At 41.7% G+C, this 23,859-nt stretch overlaps 1 protein-coding gene across 2 annotated transcripts in view; it reads left to right on the forward strand.

Annotated features, from left to right (window-relative positions):
• The window catches only part of RARA (retinoic acid receptor alpha), a 147,239-nt gene that overhangs the window by 87,442 nt on the left and 35,938 nt on the right, over window positions 1-23,859 (forward strand). Inside the window, exon 1 of one of the 2 annotated variants that reach the window (XM_073572619.1) lies at window positions 4,379-4,562. The exons of the other annotated variant lie outside the window; for it this stretch is intronic. Within the exon in view, the coding sequence (XP_073428720.1) occupies window positions 4,394-4,562 (169 nt within the window). The 5' untranslated portion in view covers window positions 4,379-4,393. Of the gene's footprint in view, window positions 1-4,378; window positions 4,563-23,859 lie in introns of those variants that run through there. 2 annotated transcript variants of the gene reach the window in all.

The raw sequence follows: 23,859 nt of genomic DNA on the forward strand, positions 1-23,859 counted from the left end.
CCAAATTCACTAGATCATGACAATATTTACAATAACATTTGAAATGATTTTGATTAGTTCATATTGTCCCAAAAATAGTAACGTAATAGCCAGTGTCAGACTGTGGTGCCAAGGGCCCACCAGTAGCCAAATCCAGGGCCCCACTTTTCAGCTACATGTGAATGTAACACTATTCTCAATAACAAATTTACATAACAATGAACTGTGAAGATTGTTACATGAATAAGATGTGGCCTTTGTATAAACATAACGATTCAAGTATGTAGTGCCAACTACTGCTCATATGAGCGTAGTAGCTCACTCTTCCACAGGGCCCACCGGAGGATTCTCCTGTCCTCCTGTGGGCCAGTCCAAGCCTGGTTATAGCAAACCATAACTTTTTATGATGGTCATTAAGAAAATGATATCTATACCTACTAAAGGAGAAGTAAAACTTCTTAGGTGGCCATAGTCTTGGGATTTCGGGAGGACATGCAAACTATCTAATGTGTATAGGGGCCTTCAGAGGTTGATATTGAGGGAGATCATGATTAGGCTTGACCCCTTTGTTCCAGGCAAGATAGCACAGACATGAGCAGCTGTCAGCAGAATGAGCGTTTGGCCAACAGCGCTTCGTCAGTGTATGACCAGCTTTAAGCTAGTCATAGATATTATCACTAATGATCCAAAACACTTTATAACTATTGATGATTTTTTTTTTATTTTATGGTACTAAAAATTATCAGACCTGACTGACGGAAATCTACCCCACTGGTCAAGGACACCTATTTAGTCTTAAGAAAGTTTCTTGGTTGTTAGGGCAAATTGCTAAGATTGTTGCGTTTAGGCTCCATGCACACCAGTCTATCTTTATGGCTATCTTTAAATATTGGTAAGTTGATTGGCACTTGAACTAAATCTGGCTATACACACAATAAGGCTGTTGGCCAAACAATGCTTCGGCCTATTATTTTGCTGATAAACATCTCGGCCCGCTCTCCCAAAGACAGGAGGGTTTGTTCAACTGTGTTCAGTGCCAACATCTTTTCTCATGGCTTATGACCCGGAGAATAAAGTGAAATCAGACTATTCGAAAATCAGAAATTCGAAATCAAACTTCTCCAATCGACATCTCCCCTGGCGATCAGGTGGCAAGTGTCCCCATAAGTCGGTGTCCGCATTAGAACCATCCATATTGGTCGGTTCTAATGGGGGGGCTTTAGAGTCCAGTGATATCTTCGTTGTCCTTTCTACCCCAGCTTTTTTCCACCATCATGGAACATGTTAGCCATAATCGCGTTAATTCAGTCGGCTGTGATCAGTCACATACTTTGAGGTGGACTTGAGTATGATGTCGTGCAGACCATGAATATAAGCCCAACTTGGAGGAGGCGGTATAGCTGTTGGCTGGAAACTCAGAAGACGTAAACTCTCAGAATAACTTTACGAAGGGAAGATTTGCACAGATCCTCAGCAGATTGTAGTGCAAGACAAGTGAATGAGGTTTTACCAACTTTTATCCACAAGATTTGGAATTCACGTGTTGAATTCAACCTGCAGTGTGGATTGTTGGGTCCACATGTCCATTCTGTTGCAAATTGTTTGCGGATTTCTTGTGCTTTCTCTCTAAATTTAATATGGGAAGAAAAAAATCAGCGTGAAATCTGTACGTAATCTATTATTGCAAATTTTGCTTTGGATTTCAAATTGCAGTGGTAAAGATTTGGAATGAATAGAAAATTACCCTCTTATTCAAAGTAGAATTTACAGAGACAAAATCCACGTGATTCTGAGCGGATTTGGATTTTCTATGGAAGCAAATCCGACAGGTGTGGATCATGAATTGCACAGTCGACGTGCAGTTTTTGCAGGTTAAAATTTTTATTAAAAGGGTTACCCAGTTTAGAAAACCCAATTTCATATAGCTTAATAATGAAAGCTAAATCCTTTGTTAAGAAGGAAATGGAATTAAATTAAAAAGTGTCTCTCGCTCGGGAGGACCTTCTCTGTCCTACAGTTAAAAGATATCCAAGAGCTGCGGAATATGATGGCACTATAGAAATAAAATTATTATTAATTTTTATCCTATTGATTTGAAAGGGAAATATGTAATGCTTAATGTTTCCTGTGGAGGTGCTGTAGGGACATCCACACATTACAGTTTATTGCTGATTATTAATTCCTAACAAGTAAAATGATCTATAATGGAAGAACTTTTTATTATTAAAAAAAAAAAGTAAAAAAGATATATATTGATGAGCCTTAAAAGTAAGTGATCTGTAAGTAAGGCTTGCTGCTACACCTTATGGACTATGTGGTAAATGAACCATGTTGCTGTGTAGAAACCTTGGACCACTGGAAGATCCCATGAATATTGAGATGTCAAGACAATCACAATTATGTTACAGTGTATATATATATATATATATATATATATATATATATATATATATATATATTATATAATTTTTTTTTTTTTTTTTTTTAAATATTACTGCCCGGATGTCACACATGTGGCTTAGGAATGGATGCACTATAAAGATACTTCTTTTCTCTTCTATCCTTTCTTGATTCGTAGAGGTTCAACATATCTCCACGTGACACATAGGAACATCGTCATATCCATATTTGTATCTTACATGTTGTATTGAGTGGCTCAGACCTCATTGTCTTGACTGACTAATATCGTATAATGCTTGCCTTGTCTGCAGAGCTTGCAATCTGTGCGTTGGTCATCCGTCTTGATGGCTCATCTGTGCCAGGCAGGGAAGTGTGTGTGTGTGTGTGTGTCATTGACAAGACCAGTAATGTGATGTATCCCAGACTAATATCCTAGTGGTGAGGAGTGCAGAGGGGTCACGGGAGGAGTGGTCAGTCCATTTCAAAATATTCAGTAGGGGGGTGGGAAAGTCTGTGACGTCATGAGCCGGGAGAAGGAGCTGGTTGGGTCATTTGGAGGTGAGGACAGAGGTTCAGGAAGAGGTCATATGCATGATATTAGGCAAATGAAGGGGGGTAGTGGTGGAAAGGCATTTAGATCATTGCTTGCTCCTAAACAATACACATTAGGTTGGGATTTGGGAAGGACAGGCCTTTGTTGGGAGTGACTGGTGTGTCACTACAGGCAGGGAATAGGTTAAGAGTTAGGAGGGGGTTGGGGGTGTTGACTTCCAGGGCTCAGCTGCCTTCAGTCCATCAGAATGGAAAAGGGAGGGGGAAGAGACAGCAGCAAAGTCTGCAGCAGTGAGCAGTGTGCATATGTGACACTACAATCCAAGAGGCAGGGATCCCCTGTACTACAGCAAGAACCGCAGGATCTGAGCTCCCAGGAATAGCGCCTACCTCTCCACCACATTCCCAGATGAGATCCAGGAATTCAGCATCCAGCCTGACTTCCTTATCCGGGATCTCCATAGACTACGGGACCTGGATGTTCTCACATCAAGAACCTTCCTCCATTCTGTATCATTGAGAGTTCCTACAACTGGACACCAACCTCCATTCTGGAGAAGACAAGTAGGTGTTATTGATCATTATTGATCCTGCTGCACTCCGTATAACATCCGACCTACCACTGAATCCTTGTATTCACATCCAGGATTGTACCTATTCAGGATTTCCCTTCTCCCACGACTGTCGTACTCTAAATAAATACGGCATCACAAGGAGATTCCTAGGCGTTTACATGTTGGAACCCTGCATCCGAATCTCCGTATCTCCCTTAACGTTGGTTATCCCCAAATCCCTAAGTAATCTCTTTGAAGACTGCATCCTAGGAGAGAATTAGATGGACACCCATTTGCTCTAAAGAGATTTTGCTTATTTAAGACTTTCTATTTAGACACGAGCTGACCATGCCAGGCAACCCTTTTAATCCACAACCACTCTCCCTAATTGACCTACCCCTTCTGTTCCTGTTAATGGAGTAGATTTCCAGCTTTGGAGGATTTTCGAGGACTCCGTGCCGTCAAGACCCAGAGATATAACTGATACAGGAGGTTCTATCAGCGAACATCTCTCATATGGAGCCCGGTAAAGAGAATTCTGTATTACATTAAGCAACCGGAGAAGATTGTATACAGGCCGGTCTTCCACCATCTCAAGGGGTTTGGGTTTTAAACTTTGCACTATGTCCCTCCCCCTTCTCCAGCCATTTGATGGAATCCATGCAGAGAGTTAAAGGAATCTCCCATCAGATATCACCTCTGGATCTGTCTGCAGAAGCTCAACCCTACTCTTCCAACTGGATTGAGAAACCCCATTTGCTATCCTGCTGAGATTTTTTTTCCTAAATCCTCCTAATTCTATAAATACTGTATATTTTTTTAATAGACGAAAACAGATTTTAAACATTTATAGTTTTTTTTTTTTTTTTTCTAATTACATTTATGGTCTTCCGGTGGCTTTATTTACAATGTATGAAAACGTGGATGTACCAGGGTTGGGTACCAGCCCAACGCATTACCACATGATGGATTTCTATACGCAGAACAGGGCTTGTATCATGCCGGATAAAGGAATTGGGGCAATTCATCCTTTTGGGACACCAATTCGGAATCCACACTGGAGTCATTCCAACCATTGTACGTAGGTGGAAAAAAATAGATGCTATTCACCTTTTCTAAAAAGCTTGACCTAAATCCTTAAAACATGGGATGAAAATTGTGTTGCACGGTTTCCAAATATTTTTTTTGTACATAGTACATGTGGTTATGCAGGTTACATGTATGTATTTGTGAATTTTTATGCTTTTTAAATATCCTTTGAAAATTCAGCTGCTATGTTTTCTAGGTTTATGCATTTTACGTTGTTGGCTGTATGCTTCTTTTTGCTGGCCTAGGGGGTCATAAAGATATCCGGTATTCAATGACATGCATTGTAGATAGTATTGTTCTATGGGTCCGCATTAGGGTAGCAGTATTGCTTTCGATATGTTTTTGTAAACTAAGAATTTTTGATGTAGCCTTTTCATTCCCCTTTCAATGCAATTCTAGTATCTCTCGACTTCAGTACGATAGCACTTTTCCTGGTCGTTCTCCACAATAGAGCCATTATGCTAGAAAGAAATAAAAGACATTCTCAGCCTCACTAAACAGGCTCATAGCCCAGGGTTCAGATGATAGCACAATTCTTCCTCTTGTATCATTGCACCCATTCTCTCTCTGGGCCTGGGTAAAATTCACTTTAATAAGGATCCCTCGCTTCATCTTAGGAGTGAAGATATTTCTCTTCTGTAATCCTGTGTGGAAGAGGAGTTTATATTGTAGCTGCGTGCTTAACCCTTTCGATCTTGCGGGAATATATATATATATATATATATATATATATATATATATATCTTTTTTTTTTTTTCCCGTTTGGTATATGTTGTTTTGTTCTCGATAAGACTGAACCATTTTATATGACTTTTTGTATTTTATAATTTATGGCTCATGCCTGGTTGTCTGTTGACATTTTATTAGATTACTTTAAATATCTTGGAAAAGAAAAAAATCATATCTGTTGTATTCTGCACACTTAGTGATTTTCTATTATATTCATGAAAAATCTAAAGATGAGAAGTAGTCCGTTTATATTGTTGATGTTTTATCTAACACTATTTGTATTGACTTGATATTGGGTTACCGATTTAAGGTTATTCCGCCTATATATGACCATGAAAGAAAAAAAAGTGAGGTTCAATGTTGACTTAGGCTAGAGATGCACGATGACTTTTGATCAAAAGTTTGGTCGTAAAACACGAAAAAATGTTGGGTCACGGGAATGTTTTTGCTAGCTGAAGAGTTTCGTAGAAGTGTGACCTGAGAACTTAACTGGATATTCAGCTAGACTATCCTCTGGCAATGTGAGCAAAGTTCAGGCTGGTGAAATTTTTCCTAGAGATTGCGGCAAAACCTATATGGTACTTGGTGTCCTCTTATCTTACGTATTGACCCCTGAGCTAAGCATACATGTTTATAGGGGAGTTGGGAATATTAGACAGGGAAGATGAGGATTGATCCTAACCTCTTATGATTGTCATAAAATAAAGCTTTTTCTATTCCTTATAATGGAATTGTCCATCAGATATCTGTCAGATACATTGTGACTGACAGAAGGGATATTGCACACATCAGATTAGTGTCCTGCCAGATTAGACCGATTCCCAACCGGTTAATTGGCCATTTACGTGTACTATTTTGGCGCCATATTGGATTGAAAAGAAATTGGTCGGTTATCTGTTCATTGCTTTCGTAATGACCGCCCATATGCATTAAGCTAATGTCGGATGAACCCGTCGGTATCAACGAGTTTGGCCAGCGCGTCAGTGTGCATGGGCTCACCGTCCAAATGATGATCGAAGGAGATGTCCATCGGGCATGTTTGATTTCGGACATAGTTCTCCCAGTGATAAGCCACCATCGAAGATGTCTGTTGGCAGCTTTCTCTTGTTTCTCGGCCTAGCAACCCCTCCTGTGTATGGGTGAGACGGTCGAGATGCCTGTTAGCCAAATGATCTTTAGGCTGTGGGCCATCTAATGTGTATGGCAGCTTAGTGCTACCTTTATACATTCAACAACTTTTTATAGTTAGTTTTACACAATGTGAAAAGTTATTTCTAACGTGTTTTCATATATGCAGTTTGTAGTTTTGTTTTTTTTTTCACTATTGCTATTTTGACTTTTGACTATGGATATTGCTTATTGAGGCAATTGATAGCCTATTGTAAAATATTATTCAGGATTGAGAGTCCTCAGTGGCTGATACCTTTTAATGGCTAACTGAAAAGATGGTAACACATTGCAAGCTTTCGAGACTACTCAGGTCTCTTCATCAGGCTAGACTAATACAAAATCTGAAGTCACATCAGATTTTGTATTAGTATTTTGTATTAGTCTAGCCTGATGAAGAGACCTGAGTAGTCTCGAAAGCTTGCATTGTGTTACCATCTTTTCAGTTAGCCATTAAAAGGTATCAACCACTGAGGACTCTCAATCCTGAATAATATTTTTCTATCTACTGGCTAACACGGTACAAAGATATACATCTTTCCTGTAGCCTATTTTAGGCAGTTGTATGTGAGAGATGGAGGGGGCACACCTACCTTGCAGGGTGGCAGAGATTTAACAAGTGGTTTACTTTTGTTTTTTATCTACCAGCCTAAGGAGGAGGGTCATTCTCTCCAGCACCATATAAACACTAGTATTTATTGGCCCCCCACCGTTTGTACACAGAGGAGCTGAGAGATCAGAGGGGAAGCACTGGGCTCAAAGACACATCCCCTGTACACTTGTCTGTGGGTGGGAGTTTAGTATGGGGCATGTGGTTGTGAACAATGGGCTTTGCATTCCTGGAAAGTGTTTGTTTTCATGTGTTTTATGTTCAAGGAGATAAAAAAAAAAAATCCCTGCATACTTCTAGCCATTCAATAACTCTAGAATATCAGAGGTCAACTAGTTAGTGGTAATATTGTCCGGTATGTATACAGCACCAGCGCATTGTGTATCGCCATCTATAGTGTGTATATCAAATCTGTGCTTGTTCTATGTGTCCCTGTCCGAATGGCCTTGCTAAGTATAGAAAAAAGTAGGTGTGAGATGATTAATGCAGCGGCGAGTGTCAACTATTGCTATGTATAAAAATCCAGGGTTAATCATCTCGCAGAAAATTGCTGCCATTACCAATGTTTGGGGGGACAATATAGCAGAAGCGATTGCATTGCAGAGTATATTTATTTATTTTTACACATTTATATAGTGCCATTAATTCCTTTACATACATTATCATCACTGTCCCCATTGGAGCTCACAATCTAAATTCCTTATCAGTATGTCTTTGGAATATGGGAGGAAATCGGAGAACCTGGAGAAAACCCACAAAACACTGGGAGAACATACAAACTCCTTATCCTTTGTTGTACTGATTGAAAAAGGCCTGCAACGTGCAAGAGTCCATATGAAATGTTGGAGTAGTGAATATGGGCGACGGTTACCCCCTATACCCTGTCCCAACTGCACTGGACTTCATGTCTCTACAAAGAAAGGGGGAAGCATGGAATACTTCTGTCCAGAATGGATGGAACTGGGCGACAAAAGAATTTTTAGGCGTTGTGGCAACCTTTTGTCTTTCAGATGATTACAGTTCTTGACGTTAAAAGAATTGGACATGTTCTACGTGTGCTGATAGATGAATTATATGATTAAAGGGTAACTCCAAGTAAAACCAGTTCACTTTGTAATACCTAAGGCACATGGATTCAAAGAACACTAATGAGTATCCGTGTGCCGTGCTCCGCCTCCGATGCCCAGCAGTCGACATAATACAGTGTGTCAGGTTGGCCTGGAGTGATCCTTTAATGCGCTTTAAGGCACCTTATTTTAAAGTGCCATGTTTTTCCGCCACTGTAGGATGAATCCAGTATGATTGTTCCATACCGTACTAGAGTAGGTGCTGTGGATCACTGACTTCCGAGGTTCTGCTTGTACGGTTGGCTGGGATCAGAGGGACCTCCTATCCTGGACTTTTATCCTTTTGATTGTTTTGATCAATGCAGACTACTAGTAAAATGTTCTGTGACTGATAGATTTCCTCTACAGTCAGCCCTCAGGACCTACAAAGCACCCTATGGCTGTCTACGCACCTAGCCTGTCAGTAGGGCAAACTTAGAAGCCGAATTCATCAACCCTGGTGTTTTGTATGCGAGTCTTGATCTAGGTGCTCTACAGTAAAGCTCCCCATACACATTCGAAATTTGTTGGCGAACGATCATTCAGCCATTTGTAATTTTCCTGTATTCCAACTACACAGGAATGGCTGTTGCTACTGTGTTCCCTGAGTGAGCCGCTAGGAGACTCCTCTGTTAGCAGATTATGCTAAACATGGATGGCCTTCAGAAATCCAATGTGCTGGATCCATCTCTGCTCCGAAATAGTCTGTCTGGAGGCCCCCCCCATACACATTAAACTGTCAGACAATCCTGAAGACATTGACATGATCGTCAAAATGTAGTCTAATGTGTATAGGGGTCTTTAGTTGCCGCACATTTATTAAAGAGGTCCTGTCACAAGGTCAAGATTGGCCAGTTTTTGCCCTCCTTTATTCTCATGGCTCCCGTAAGGTTTTCCTTATATTTGTTAAAATCCACCATACGGGTTCCAGAGATATGAGCTCTTTTTTTATTTGGTGCAAATTTTTATGGTCTTTGCCAATGCAAACCAAAGTAAAAATTGGTCCCATCCATATCTCTGGAACCGCATTGCTTTTTTTTTTTTTTTATAAAGAAAACTTGGGGGGGGAGCATCAGGAATGAAAGTAGCCTAAAACTAACCACTTTTGACTTGATGACTCGATGACAGGTCCTCTTTAAGTACCATGTGTCTCCTAATGAATAAAGAACCTCTCCGCTGTATTGCACCAGTGTCAGAAGTGTACTCCAGTCACAGATTAGAGTGGATACTGTATCTGTCATAACTTACTCCAATTTTGTGCTGTCATGCCTCTTCTGTGGTAAGCTCCGCTCACTTTTCAAAAAGCTGTCGTAGCTAGTCGCCTAAAAGTCGCCTCTAAAACAAGAAGTTCATCTTTTAATTTTTACCGGTCTTCAGCTCGATCTCGAGCCATGGTGACTTGATGGATGAACGATCTATAGGAAGGTCGATCTTGTGCAAGCCTAGAGAGGTCCACCAGGGTCATCTTTGCCACTATCTTGATAGTATCAAGCCATCGGATGGCTGGTCTTCCTTTTCTCCTTGTTCCTTCTATTCTTCCTACCATGATGTCCTTCTCCAGTGATTGCTATCGTTGTATGATGTGTCCAAAGTCGGCAAGTCGTAACTTGGCGATCCTCGCTTGAGGTGCATTTTCTCTGAGATACTATCTGGAACACGGTTCCTAGGATCTCTCCTTTCGCAATAATCATGTTATGTAAACAGGCTTCCGATTTATACCTGATGAATGAGCAAAACTCTTGTTCATTGCATGAAATTATCTTTTGTGCTGCAAAAAATGTTGTTGTTCTCGGCAGGGCATTGTCCTGTCTAAACAGGACCAGTGCTGCCGAGAACAATGGCAGAGCTGTCTATCACATATAAGAGTGCATCAGTAAGTGCTCTCTGCCTGTCTAAACAGGCTATAAAACTGTATAAATATTTACCTATCGGTATGCCACCAGTTGGTTTGTGGAAATGGACTTTAGTCCTTAAAGAGTCACATCAATGACAAAAAAAGTTATGGTTGCTGTAATGTGTAGAGGCAAAAGCGTAAAAAGTTATCATTAAAGCCCAGACAGGCCAGGTCATATGTAAGGAAATGTTTCTGGAGGTTCTCAGGAATAGACATGCGAGATAAAGCTGTGATCGCTAATCTGCCTCCCCACTCTCTCCCCCCCAGCAGCCAAATATGACTGATAACAGAAAACAATTAAGCAAAGATTGGATAGAATTTAGGTTCTGTTTCTACTTGAAATATTCTACCAAGTTGTTTTTTTGCGAACTGCAGGTTTTCTATCGATGACATCTGCTGTGTATGACATTAGGTGTACGTGGCAGGAGGAATAGCTGGAATGTTCCTTGTATTCTAAGAACTGACATAAAAAGCGCTTCTACATAAACGTGTAGGAGGGGAATACACCACATATTACTTGAATTAACCTATTTTGGAACACATTTCGCTTTACACTACTCCAGGGCATTTAGCACGTGTGCAATCAGGTAGTCTGCAGATGATTCCTGGAGTGATTCTTGAGCATAGCGTGGTTGTGTAATATCTATGTCACAGACCATTATTGCTGCTTCCTTTAGTTGTGTATTATTATACTGCCTTCATTTGTAGCTATTAAAACCGACTGGGGCTGATCACTATCTAGTCACATGAGTAAAGTCGCATCCTGCGGCGAAGATGCAAATATTTTCGCTCTGTTTCCTTTGGAAAGTAAAATGTAATCACGCCACACCCCCATTAGGCCTGCCAAGTATAAAAATGTATATACTAGTGATCATAACGAGACGGCTCTGCTTTCCAAGAGCTTGGGGATGTCAGCTAGCCAACCAGATTGTCTGGTTTCGAAAAATAAATTATTTATGACTTATTAGTGACTTCAGAGGGACAAAGAGGGTCTTCTCATTCTGGAACCCTTAGGGTACGTGCACACGCTGCGGATTCTGCTGCAGATTGATCCGCGTGGATTTTGCAAAATCCGCAGGTAAATCTGCAGGTCAAAAGACCTGCGGTTTTGCCCTGTGATTTATCACCTCTACAATGGAGGAGATGGTAAACCGCAGTGAAATCCGCAGAAAGAATTGACATGTCAATTTTTTCTGCGAATTTCCGCAGGACCAAAACCGCTGCGGATCCGCAGTAGAATCCGCAGCTTGTGCACATACCCTTACTCTATTAGGTGGAGGGAGCAGCTACAAATAGAGCTTGTGGATGACACAACATACCCATGCATTACAAACGCTGCCCATTGATTGTATAATACTTCTCTTCCTTGTGGTGGCGCTGCAGGGATTTCCTACATATTGTTGAACATCTCAGCAGTGGGACACCCGGTGATCATCTTGGCACAGAGGGACTTCCAGTTAACGTAGTTGCTGACTGCTTCTTGGTATACTCGGCCTACTCGAGGTTTTAGCCGTGGATTTCCTGCGATACACAGCTGTTCTATCCTTGTTGCCCAGTATTAGAGCACTGTTCACTTTAGACATCCTTGTCTCCGGGGCAGCAGAATGTATCTCCTTTCTGAACAACCAGAATAGGCAACTCTGCCAGATGATATTATCGGCCTAAAAATAAGTGAAGAGCCAGAAAATAAAAACATGTTTTGGGCCGGATTGATTGTTAGTATTTGCCATCATCAAAAAAAAAACCAATCAGTTTTGCAATCTTTAACTGCTGACAAAGACTCAGAAAAGTGTGTATAAAAAAAAAAAAATTGCTCATATCTAAGGATGGCCATACACCTTAGATAACAGTTCCTCCAGCACCACATTATCCAGGCATGTGTTCTCCATGGAACGAGGAGACACCTGGAGGCAGCTTAGTACCTGTGAAAGCAAAATGATCGGGCATGTTGAAGTCCAACATGCTCTATCCTCCTTATTCCTGCCATCAGGGAGAGAGGATATTCCCATATCAATTAGATGATCAGCCGAACTTCAAGTAATGTGTACGACCATCGTAAAGACGTAGTGGTGTGTGTAACCACTTAAGGCTCCTTTCACATTGCGTTCTTGCCTATGTTCAGTGGCTTGCGTCAGAATCATTATAGTCTATGGCCTCCTTGGCACATATGCCCAAATCCCGTTCTGTGGGAGGAGAATTGGACGCAAGCCCTGATGGAACCAACAAACGAGAGCAGGAGTGCAACGTGAAAGGAGCCGAACAGATAAAGTTGGAAGAAAGTATCACAATAGGTGCCAACTTCTAGATTACTAGGGATCCAACTATTGCAAACCCCACTGATTGCTAGGGGCACATTTTATCTTGTTAGAATAGAGCGGCAGTGTGCATGATCGACCGCCACGCTGTTCATTCTTTACGGGACTGCTGGACATAGTGGAGCACATTGCATAGAGAATGAGTGGAGTAGCAACTGAGCTTGCGCTCTACAGTTCCATTCTAATGGGGATAAAACTCCCTAATTCTACCAACTGGGTAGGGGTCCCAATGGTCGAACTCCCACCTAGGTAGAAATAATGCCTTATCCTTGGCTAGGTGATCATTTATTCCATTCTATATTATGAACCTGGGCATCCTATGGTCCTACTGTAGCAAACATCGAGCACTGTGTGTTAATCCAGTTCATGGCCTGCAATATGCAAAACCTGTATGGCAGCAGATTGAGCGTTCGTGGTTATGTTTGATGCCATGTGGTACAGGTTTTTATTTTCCTATAGAAGGGATGGGAAAAATATCGCTGAGTGTCTGGGATGGGTCGATGGCTTTCTTTGGGTGCTGTATTTCGGATATGTGTAGCACATTCAGACCTAGTCCTTCCATTGAACCTTCAAGCATGGACATGGCCATACTTTCCTTATTACTCATCATATCTCGAGGTTTCTTCATCATAATAACATACTGTTGAGGTATCATCATAGATGTGAAGGTTGATAAGCCTGGAGCAATGTATCTTCATCTGTGTTCCTACTTGACCTGGTCTGTTTCGAGCCCTTGCTGTGCTGGGCTTCCTACACTATATACTGCACATACTCTACATGTATATAGGTCGCCCGTTGACTGTAGGGCGAGGTAGTTGTAGCATGTGACCGCTTTGATAGGATTAGCAGTGATTAGCGCAGTACAGACTGAGCACAGCTCCTATGCACAGAGCAGAGAATGTGTACTCTGAGGTATGACTGAGCCACATGTCCATTTCTTGCCAGTACCCTGCCTTCCCCCCACCATTAACCACTTTCTTCCTTCCTTTGTAATGTGGGATCTTCCCCTCCCAGGCAGAGATAACACAGGAATCTCTGCTTTGTGTGGCCCCTGACCTTCTGTGCTTATCTAGATGAGCATTACAGGGAGGAGCTGGTAAATATGAGCAGAACAGGAGGCACAAGTTATATAACCCAGCAAATCTCTGCTCCAAGTAGTAAAAACCATCACAACTCCACAGCCAGAGCCCATCGGCTTACAGTGGGTACAGAAAGTATTCAGACCCCTTTACATTTTTCACTCTTTGTTTCATTGCAGCCATTTGGTGAATTCAAAAAAGTTCATTTTTTTTCTCTTTAATGTACACTCTGCAAACCATCTTGTCTGAAAGAAAACAGAAATGTAGACATTTTTGCAAATTTATTAAAAAAGAAAAACTGAAGTCACATGGTCATAAGTATTCAGACCATTTGCTCAGACACTCATATTTAAGTCACATGCTGTCCATTTCCTTGTGATCCTCCTTGAGATGGTTCTACTCCTTCATTGGAGTCCAGCTGTGTTTAATTAAACTGATAGGACTTGATTTGTAAAGGCACACACCTGTCTATATAAGACCTCACAGCTCACAGTGCATGTCAGACTAAATGAGAATCCTAGACCTGGCCCTCCTGCCTAACTGAGTAATCATGGGAGAAGAGCCGCTTGGTGAGAGAGGTAAGGAAGAAACCCAAGATCACTGTGACTGAGCTTCACAGATGCAGTAAGGAGATGGGAGAAAGTTCCACAAAGTCAACTATCACTGCAGCCCTCCACCAGTCGGGCCTTTATGGCAGAGTGGCCCCAACGGAAGCCTCTCCGCAGTGCCAGACATATGAAAGACTGAATAGTGTTTGCTAAAAAACACATGAAGGACTCCCAGCTATGAGAAATGGTATTCTCTTGTCTGATGAGACGAAGAGAGAACTTTTTGGTGATAATTCTAATCGGTATGTGTGGAGAAAACAAGGCACTGCTCATCACCTGCCCAATACAATCCCAACAGTGAAACGTGGTGGCAGCATCATGCTATGGGGTGTTTTTCAGCTGCAGGGACAGGACGACTGGTTGCAATTGAAGGAAACGTGAATGTGGCCAAGTACAGAGATATCCTGGATGAAAACCTCTTCCAGAGTGCTCTGAATCTCAGACTTGGCCAAAGGTTCACCTTCCAACAAGACAATGACCCTAAGCACAGAGCTAAAATAACAAAGGAGTGGCTTCAGAACAACTCTGTGACCATTCTTGACTGGCCCAGCCAGAGCTCTGACCTAAACCCAATTGAGCATCTCTGCAGAGACCTGAAAATGGCTGTCCACCAACGTTCACCATTCAACCTGACGGAACTGGAGAAGATCTGCAAGGAAGAATGGCAGAGGATCCCCAATCCAGGTGTGAAAAACTTGTTGCATCATTCCTAAGAAGACTCACGGCTGTACTAGCTCAAAAGGGTGCTCAATACTGAGCAAAGGGTCTGAATACTTATGACCATGTGACATTTCAGTTTTTCCTTTTTAATAAATTTGCACAATTTTCTACATTTCTCTTTTTTTCAGTCAAGATGGGGTGCAGAATATACGTTTAATAAGAAAAAAAATGAACTTTTTTGAATTTACCAAATGGCTGCAATGAAACAAAGAGTGAAAAATTTAAAGGGGTCTGAATACTTTCCGTACCTACTGTACTGTATACTGGCCTTATACCCTGTATGAAGCTGTCCATAGACATAATAAATACTCGGTTCCCATCTCCCAACTAAAATATCTGCTGGGTTTTGCCATGTCTGACGCTCATTTTACCCTTAGAAGGAAGACCTTATGTAAAGCTGATTCCTGTATGTTCACATAAGGAGCCTCTATGTAGCTATAGGGGCTTCTTCTGCTGCCATATTGGTGTTCGGTATGGCACCGCATTATGGACATATTCTTTGCAATGAACCATATCGGATATGATCAAGGGTACAGCGTGTCCCCACTGGCTTCTATTGGTGCGGTATTGCTATACAATTTGCAGGTTGTATGTAGCCATAATACACCAGTGTGCATGAGCCCTTACACTATTGATTTCTTTTTGCCTTTCAAGTATTTGCTTTATGACAGTCTTTACACCTCTTCCCAAACAGGATATGACATGACATAGCAGCGTGCAGAATGAGCACAGTGATGGAGTCCATGGAAACCGTCAGACTGCACTTGGGATGGAGACATATTTTTTCTCCATCTTCTCATCCGCGAGAATTGGATCACACCATGCTGACACTCTTTCAAACTGTGATCAGTTTAATTTGTATAATTGGCCTGATTCTCTCAGATAAGCGAGAATAGACGGTTGTCGGCACCTAGACTTTAGACAACCCCTTGAGGACTATTGACCTGTCTGGCCACCTGAAGAATGTTATCCTTGGTATAATTCCTGTCTAACTATTGAATATTACATCTTTCTAGGTCGCATAATTTTCACCATCTACATTTTGTAAACCCCTATTTCTCCTTACTGGCTTGACTCGGTTGAGCTTGCGTTTTTATTTACGGTAAGTTGGTAAAAGGAAAGAAAGCCAATGCCATCTGGCATCTTCTACTTAAACAATGGGTTGGGCATCTTGATGTCCAGCATGTCTGATCCCTTCCTTGGGGAGACATCATACTTCAAAATCATCGGTTAATCTACTCAAATTTGCTGGCTTGTGCAAAAGTTGACAATACATTTTAGATACAATGACTAAGGCTAAGTTCACACGTAGCGGAATTCCTGCGGAAGTTACCGCGAGAATTCCGGAATTCCATTCCGCGGGAAAATCGCATTTTAAATTCCTGCGATTTTTTCCCACGGAAAAACTAGCGATTTGCAAGCGTAATTAGCTTGCAGAATGCTAGCGTTTTCCAAGCGATCTGTAGCATCGCTTGGAGAACTGATTGACAGGTTGGTCACTCGTCAAACACAGTGTTTGACAAGTGTGGCCAACTTTTTACTACTGATGCTACCTATGCAGCATCAGTAGTAAAAGATAGGATGTAAAAAATATTAAAAAAATATTGTTATTCTCACCTTCCGGCATCCCGCGCAGCCATCCCGCGCAGCCTTCCCGCCCCTCTCCACGCTCCCGGCATCTTCCGGTCCCAGTAATCCTTTGCGCAAATGACCGCGAGACGTCGCGCATGACCGCGAGGCGTCGCGATACCGCGACGTCATTGCGGTCATTCTCGCAAAGGATTACTGGGACTGGAAGATGCTGGGAGCGTGGAGAGGGGCGGGAAGGCTGCGCGGGATGCTGGAAGGTGAGAATAAGAATTTTTTTAAATTTTAATTCTATCTTTTACAGGGATATGGTACCCAGAGCCCGGAGGACAGTCTCCTCTCCTCCGGACCGTGGGTACCATCCGCAAATGTTCTGCTTGCTTTTCGCATGGTAGGCACAGCCACATGCTGAAAGTAAGCAGAACAATGCATTCCTATGTGGGCGGAATCGCCGCGATTCCGCAAAATTAATGAGCATGCTGCGTATTTTTCTACGATGCGATTCCGTCGCGGGAAAGTCCGCAGCATTAGCACAGCATTGCGGAATCCCATAGGATTGCATGGGATGCTGTTTTTTTGCGGCAAAATCGCAGGTTAAAAATCGCCGTGAAAACGCAAAAAAAGCTACGTGTGAACCCAGCCTAAAACTATCTAGTCAAAACGCTTCGGTCCTGTATCCCCTGTGATTTCTTTTGGTGTACCCAACATGTCTTTTTAGCAAGTACAGAATAAATGTGAAATTTTATTTTTCCTTCTGCGCTGGAGACCTTTCATTTTAGATAGTTTAGGCTGCCTGCTAATCCTGCCGACTCCACCATACGCATGAACACTTGGGCTGGCAAAAGCATTCATGGGTTTTATTTTAACTTTGTTTTCATTCGTTTCAAACGTCGCTTAATAAATGTTCAGATATCTTTTATGAGTCTTCTATATTCTATAATGTCTACGCACTATATCTGTAGTATTAATAGACCTACTACAATAACTTGTATAAACAGACAAAAGTGCAAAACAGGATGTATTAATTTCAATGAAATGCAACTCCAGGTGAAGAACATGTGTTTTCAATGAGGAGAGATGAGACCTCTGATGTCAGATGTCATCCAATTCTGCCGAAAACTTTGGGTTCGGTCAGCTTTTCTCTAATTTTGATTTTGGACCTCAATTTTTAGCCACCATGCTTAGTTTAGTGACCGTAAAAGGGTTCTCCTGGACTGACAAATCGTTGGCCTATCCTTAAGCTAAGTCATCAGTAGGAAATTTGTGCAGGTCTGTCAGCCGTCACCCCATCGATCAGCTGAAATCTGCTGCGGCAGTGGGAGGAACTGAGCAATGTATTTGGGGCACATCTTATTCCATATTCTGCTTTGGAAAAATAAACATTCTGCTGTGACTAGTTCATTGGGTCTTTTAAACAATTTTCATAAATTTTCTTTATTGTGTCTTTGGAAGAGGGCCTTGTAGGAGTGAATTTTAGCCGATTGGTAGACGTGTCAGGTGTTGGACCCCCATCTATCAATATGTTATTCCTAGACAACCCCTTTAACCCCCCTTTTAACACTATATTGGTGTAAAGGGGTAATGTCGTCTGTTTCATAACAAAATGTATCCAAAGCGGCCAGTATTACGGTTATGAGACTTTTTTCATGTATCATTTTTATTATTTATTTATTTTGCACCATTGATCCCATGGTGCTGTACATGAGAAGGGGTTACATACAAATTACAGATATCACTTACAGTAAACAAACTAACAATGACAGACTGATACAGAGGGGAGAGGACTCTGCCCTTGCTGGCTTACATTCTACAGGATGGTGGAGAAGGAGACAGTAGGTCGGGGGGGGGGGTTGCAGCAGCTCCGTCATTAGTTGAGATGGTAGCTCGGGTAGTGGTGAGGAGGCAGCAGGGTCATTGCAGGCTGTAAACTCTCCTGAAGAGGTGGGTTTTCAGGTTCTGTCTGAAGGACCCGAAAGTGGTTGATAGTCGGACGTGTTGGGGCAAAGAATTCCAGAGGAAGGTGGATATCCGGGAGAAGTCTTGGAGGCGGTTGGTTGAGGAGCGAATAAGTGTGGAGGAGAGAAGGAGGTCTTGGGAGGACCGGAGATTACGTGAGGGAAGGTATCGGGAGATTAGTTCAGAGACATATAGAGGAGACAGGTTATACAGTAGCTGGCCTTGTAGGTCAGTATTAGTAATTTGAACTGGATACTCTGAGGGAATGGGAGCCAGTGAAGAGATTTGCGGAGGAGTAGCAAGGAGAGAGTTGAATTAGTCGGACAGCAGAGTTAAGGATGGACTGGAGAGGTGCAAAGGTGTTAGCAGGGAGGCTACACAAAAGGATGTTGCAGTAGTTGAGGCGGGAGATGATGAGGGCATGCACAAGCATTTTAGTAGAGTGAGGGTTGAGGAAGGGATGGATTCTGGAAATATTTTTGAGCTGGAGGCGACAGGAGGTGGAAAGAGCTTGGTGTGCGGTTTGAATGACAGGGCAGAGTCAAAGGTTACTCAGAGGCAGCGGCTGTCCGGTACGGGGAAAGCGTGATGTCATTAATTGTGATAGGTCAGGTAAGGAAGATGTGATATGGATGAAAGATGATGAGTTCAGATTTATCCATATTGAGTTTGAGGAAGCGAGAGGAGAAGGATATGGCTGATAGACACTCCCGGATTCTGGAGAGCAGAGAGGTGACATCTGGGCCAGAGAGAGGGAGATCTGAGTGTCATCAGAATAAAGGTGGTACTGGAATCCATGAGACTTTGAGTTGTCCCAGGCCTATTGTATAGATTGAGAAGAGTAGGGGTCCTAGAACAGAGCCTTGGGGGACCCCTACAGAGAGAGGGTGGGATGAGGAGGTAGTGTTGGAGTGGGAGATACTGAATGTGCGATTGGAAAGGTATGAGGAGATCCAGGATAGGGCGAGGTCTTTGATGCTAAAGGAGGAGAGGATCTGTAGTAGGAGGCAGTGGTTAACCGTGTCGAAAGCAGAGGACAGGTCTAGAAGGAAGAGTATAGAATATTGTCCGTTAGCTTTGGCTGTAAGTAGGTCGTTAGTAATTTTGATCATGGCCACCTCAGTGGAGTGATGGGGGCGGAAACCAGATTGTAGATTGTCAAGAGCAAGTTAGATGAGAAGTGGGAGGGAAGAAAGTTTAGCGTGGACATGCAGCTCAAGGAGTTTGGAAGCGAATGGGAGCAGCTGGACGTAGTGGTTGGGTTGAGGGTTGGCTTTTTAAGGATAGGTGTGATTGTGGCATGTTTGAAAGCGGAAGGGAAGGTACCAGAAGTTAGTGATAGGTTAAAGAGGTTGGTTAGGGATGGGATAAGAGTGGTGGTGAGGTTGGGGAGGAGATGGGATGGGGTCGAGTGCACAGGTGGTGAGGTTTGATTTGGAGAGGAGATGATTAAGCTCCCCTTCAGTGATGTTAGGTGGTGAGGTTTGATTTGGAGAGGAGATGATTAAGCTCCCCTTCAGTGATGTTAGGTGGTGAGGTTTGATTTGGAGAGGAGATGATTAAGCTCCCCTTCAGTGATGTTAGATATGGAGGTTATGTTGTATTATGGTGGTTTGTGTGCTAAATTGGCCACTTAGTCAATTTACATGGACCAATTATTTCAGTTCTTTCGTTTCTAAATGATGAGCAAATGATATGTCATATATGGCTGACCGTTTTAGGTGCCACTCTTTTGATCAATGACGTATATATCCAGATGTCATATTCTTGCGTAGATGTAACCGTTATCAGCCTCATCTACGTATGTACAGTATATGCGCCTTTAGTTGCGATAATTGCAGTATAACCATGAAGAACACCTAAGAAGTGCCAGTGAGAAATGATCCACAAGTTGTTTTTCAGAACTGGTATTTTCCCTTCTGTTTAAAAAAAAAAAAAAAATCTGGTTTGTAAAAAAGATAACCTCTGTCCTGGAGGCATTTAAATAATGAATTTGTCCGAATGTCTGGATTCATGCTGTCATCTTCCAGTGACATCCTGCTTCCTGAGGTCACGCTCTCATTGCTGTAATTTATAGCCAAAGACAGCTTTGTGCTAAAGGGAAAATGCTGCCGTGCATTGGCTTTTCTGGCTGGATGGGATAGCGCTGCTTCCTGTGCTGCCAGATACATTCTTCTAATGTTATTTACTAAGAGATCAGTAGGATGGAGAGTCAAAGTGCAGCAGATATTAGCTCTGAGACCAGCAAAACAGAGGCAGCCTGTACACCAGACAGTAAAGGGCACGTGAAGTCAGCACTTACACTGTGTGTGTGTGTGTATGTATATATATATATATATATATATATATATATATATATATATATATATATATATATATATATATATTGCACACTTAAAAAAAAACTAAGGCGTCCCTCCTTTTTGCAGTTTTAAAAACTTTTTTTTAAACTTATAATTCTAAATTTGACCACTAGAGGCAGTAATTGCATGATTGCATTACATGGGTGTCAATGCAACAGCGCCACCAGGTATCACGCACAAATATATCTAAAATAAATGTGAAATGTTCAATAAGGTATATAATGTTGTCACAGTAGGAAGCAGATCAGCATACAACTATACAAGAACTATATCCGTTTATGGTGCATTGGTTTTGAAGGGCATTCTGTCATGCTTTACTGCACTGCTGTGAAGGCATTTTACGGAAGGAAATTCCCTGATGCAAATGTCTGCTAAGTCACAAAGCAGTGAGATGTTACGTGATCAACTTGGGGTTATTTGGGTTTAGTAAAATATGACTGATTTCGTCCAAAAATAAGTCCCTCAAGTGATGTGTGAACGTGCTCTGATAAGGTGTTATCAGAGTGTCTTCGGCGTGCTCGGATAATGACCTGCTGTGGCTGCACGACCGCCGCAACACATGTAGGGATTTCCTAACAGGCAGTCCCCCGCATATGTTGTAGCCGTCTAACAGCCGTGAGACATGCAGCCGCAGAGAACTCAAACATATTTTTCGAGCACGCAAAGACACTGAGCACCTGAGCGTGCCCAGAAAATACCTGATCCCAGCATGCTCGCTCATCACTAATCCATACTTGTACATCACCTGTGTTTGGTATTGCAGGCAACATTGATGCAAATGGAACTTTGATGCACTTTGTGGCACTGTTTTTGGAGAGAAAGCAGTTATGATTTTCGGCACTTAATCCATGTTCCCACTATGAAGTTTTGTTTTACGCTGTGTGTTTTTTTTTTTTTTAAAAAAAAGAGCAGTGCTAAAAAACGCTCTAAAGGCGCAAGTTAAAAAGCACTCAAAATCGCAATGAGAAAAAGCAAATAACCTCAAAAACTCAGCCGTAGGCTACTTTCCCACAATGAGCTTTTGATGCGTTTCTGATGTTGCAAAATTTCTGCTCCATTTCTGAACCTATTATTTAAATTACGTTAAATGCGTTTTTTTCATTGCAATTTTGTGCTTTTTTGAACATGCGTTTTTGATGTTGCATTTTTTTGTTTGGCGTGTCATGTGTTAAATAAAGCTGCTTTGTTTTTTTATATTACTTGTTTTTTTGCTTTGACAAAACTTTATTGCTATACTTCGGTGCGGATTCCATGCATTTGTGATGCATTTCTGCCGCATGTGTGGTTTTTTTTTTTTGCGGTGGATTTTCTGCATCTAATGTAAGTCTATGGGGAAAATCCAATCCAATTTAGGTAAGGAAAAACAAGTTGTGAGTTTTACCATTAGCCTATAAAACTAAAAAAAAACACATTTTGTATCTAAACAGCTCCCATGATGAGTATTTGATGTGCTTTCCATGCAGATTTTCTCCAGCATTTCTGGACCTGTTGGCTAAATTAGATTACTGTACTTGTATTTTTTCATTGTGTTTTTACTTGCGTTTTTATCACAGTTTTTTTGCTGAGTTTTTTTTTCTCCTTCTGGTATGTTATGTATTAAATAATACTGCTAGGATATGTAAGTGTCCTGTTACTTAACTTTGCTCAAACTTTTACTGATCCAGTCTTGTGCGGACTACATACGTTTCTGCTGTGAAAGCTCACTAAGGCTGGGTTCACATTAGTGTATCAGTCCGCAGCCTGGTGCAGCGGATTTCTTTAAGCTCCGCCTACGTCCGCATGCGTCCTGCGTACCTATCTTTAACATTGAGAAAAAGGAGGACATAGAATCCATTTCCATTGCGAAACATGTATAAATTTATTAAACAAAAGAGAAGGACACATATCAAAGAAACAGGATATTACAAAATTGAGTAATATGGGTAATCACATAAGGCCCGATACTAGAAAAACAAACAAGTAGGCAGCCTGTGATGGGAATGGATATCCGGAATCTATACCACAAAAGTTGATGATGTAAAATAATTGAACAATGAAATGTAGTTATTCTACCAGCCAAAGGAGTATATGCCAGGATATATTAGTGCAGAGGTCACCAATAAAACGTAATTTCTCTTGGGCATTCTTGTACCATACATATAGCCTGAATAAATAGTACTGGTGATACCAATAAAAGCTGCACTGGATATAAGCAAACTGGCATATACCACCACTTGATCTATGCAGGGTTCAGCTACATAACATGCGATGGAAAATAGTGTGGCATGTGAGTAGAAAATTATGTGGAAAGAAACAAAGTGAGCTTAAATAAGCTGGATAAACCTACCCATCATGTCCAGTTATGTACCAGGCGCCGACCTGTATACCCCTACGCGCGTTTCGCGGTATGCAGGACCGCTTCCTCGGGGGGAAGCGGTCCTGCATACCGCGAAACGCGCGTAGGGGTATACAGGTCGGCGCCTGGTACATAACTGGACATGATGGGTAGGTTTATCCAGCTTATTTAAGCTCACTTTGTTTCTTTCCACATAATTTTCTACTCACATGCCACACTATTTTCCATCGCATGTTATGTAGCTGAACCCTGCATAGATCAAGTGGTGGTATATGCCAGTTTGCTTATATCCAGTGCAGCTTTTATTGGTATCACCAGTACTATTTATTCAGGCTATATGTATGGTACAAGAATGCCCAAGAGAAATTACGTTTTATTGGTGACCTCTGCACTAATATATCCTGGCATATACTCCTTTGGCTGGTAGAATAACTACATTTCATTGTTCAATTATTTTACATCATCAACTTTTGTGGTATAGATTCCGGATATCCATTCCCATCACAGGCTGCCTACTTGTTTGTTTTTCTAGTATCGGGCCTTATGTGATTACCCATATTACTCAATTTTGTAATATCCTGTTTCTTTGATATGTGTCCTTCTCTTTTGTTTAATAAATTTATACATGTTTCGCAATGGAAATGGATTCTATGTCCTCCTTTTTCTCATAATATTGAGAATCGTCTCCATTACATTTGACTTCATGAGGCATTATTAAGGTATTTTACTCCTGCATTTAATAGGATGTTCTTTTGGAGTTTTTTTCACGTACTATCTTTAACATTGTGTACGCAAGGACATGCGATGTATGCGGAT

This window comes from Dendrobates tinctorius, unplaced genomic scaffold (genome assembly GCF_039654945.1).
Source record: "Dendrobates tinctorius isolate UK_male_01 unplaced genomic scaffold, ASM3965494v1 ptg000032l, whole genome shotgun sequence".
NCBI classification, from domain to species: Eukaryota; Metazoa; Chordata; class Amphibia; order Anura; family Dendrobatidae; genus Dendrobates; species Dendrobates tinctorius.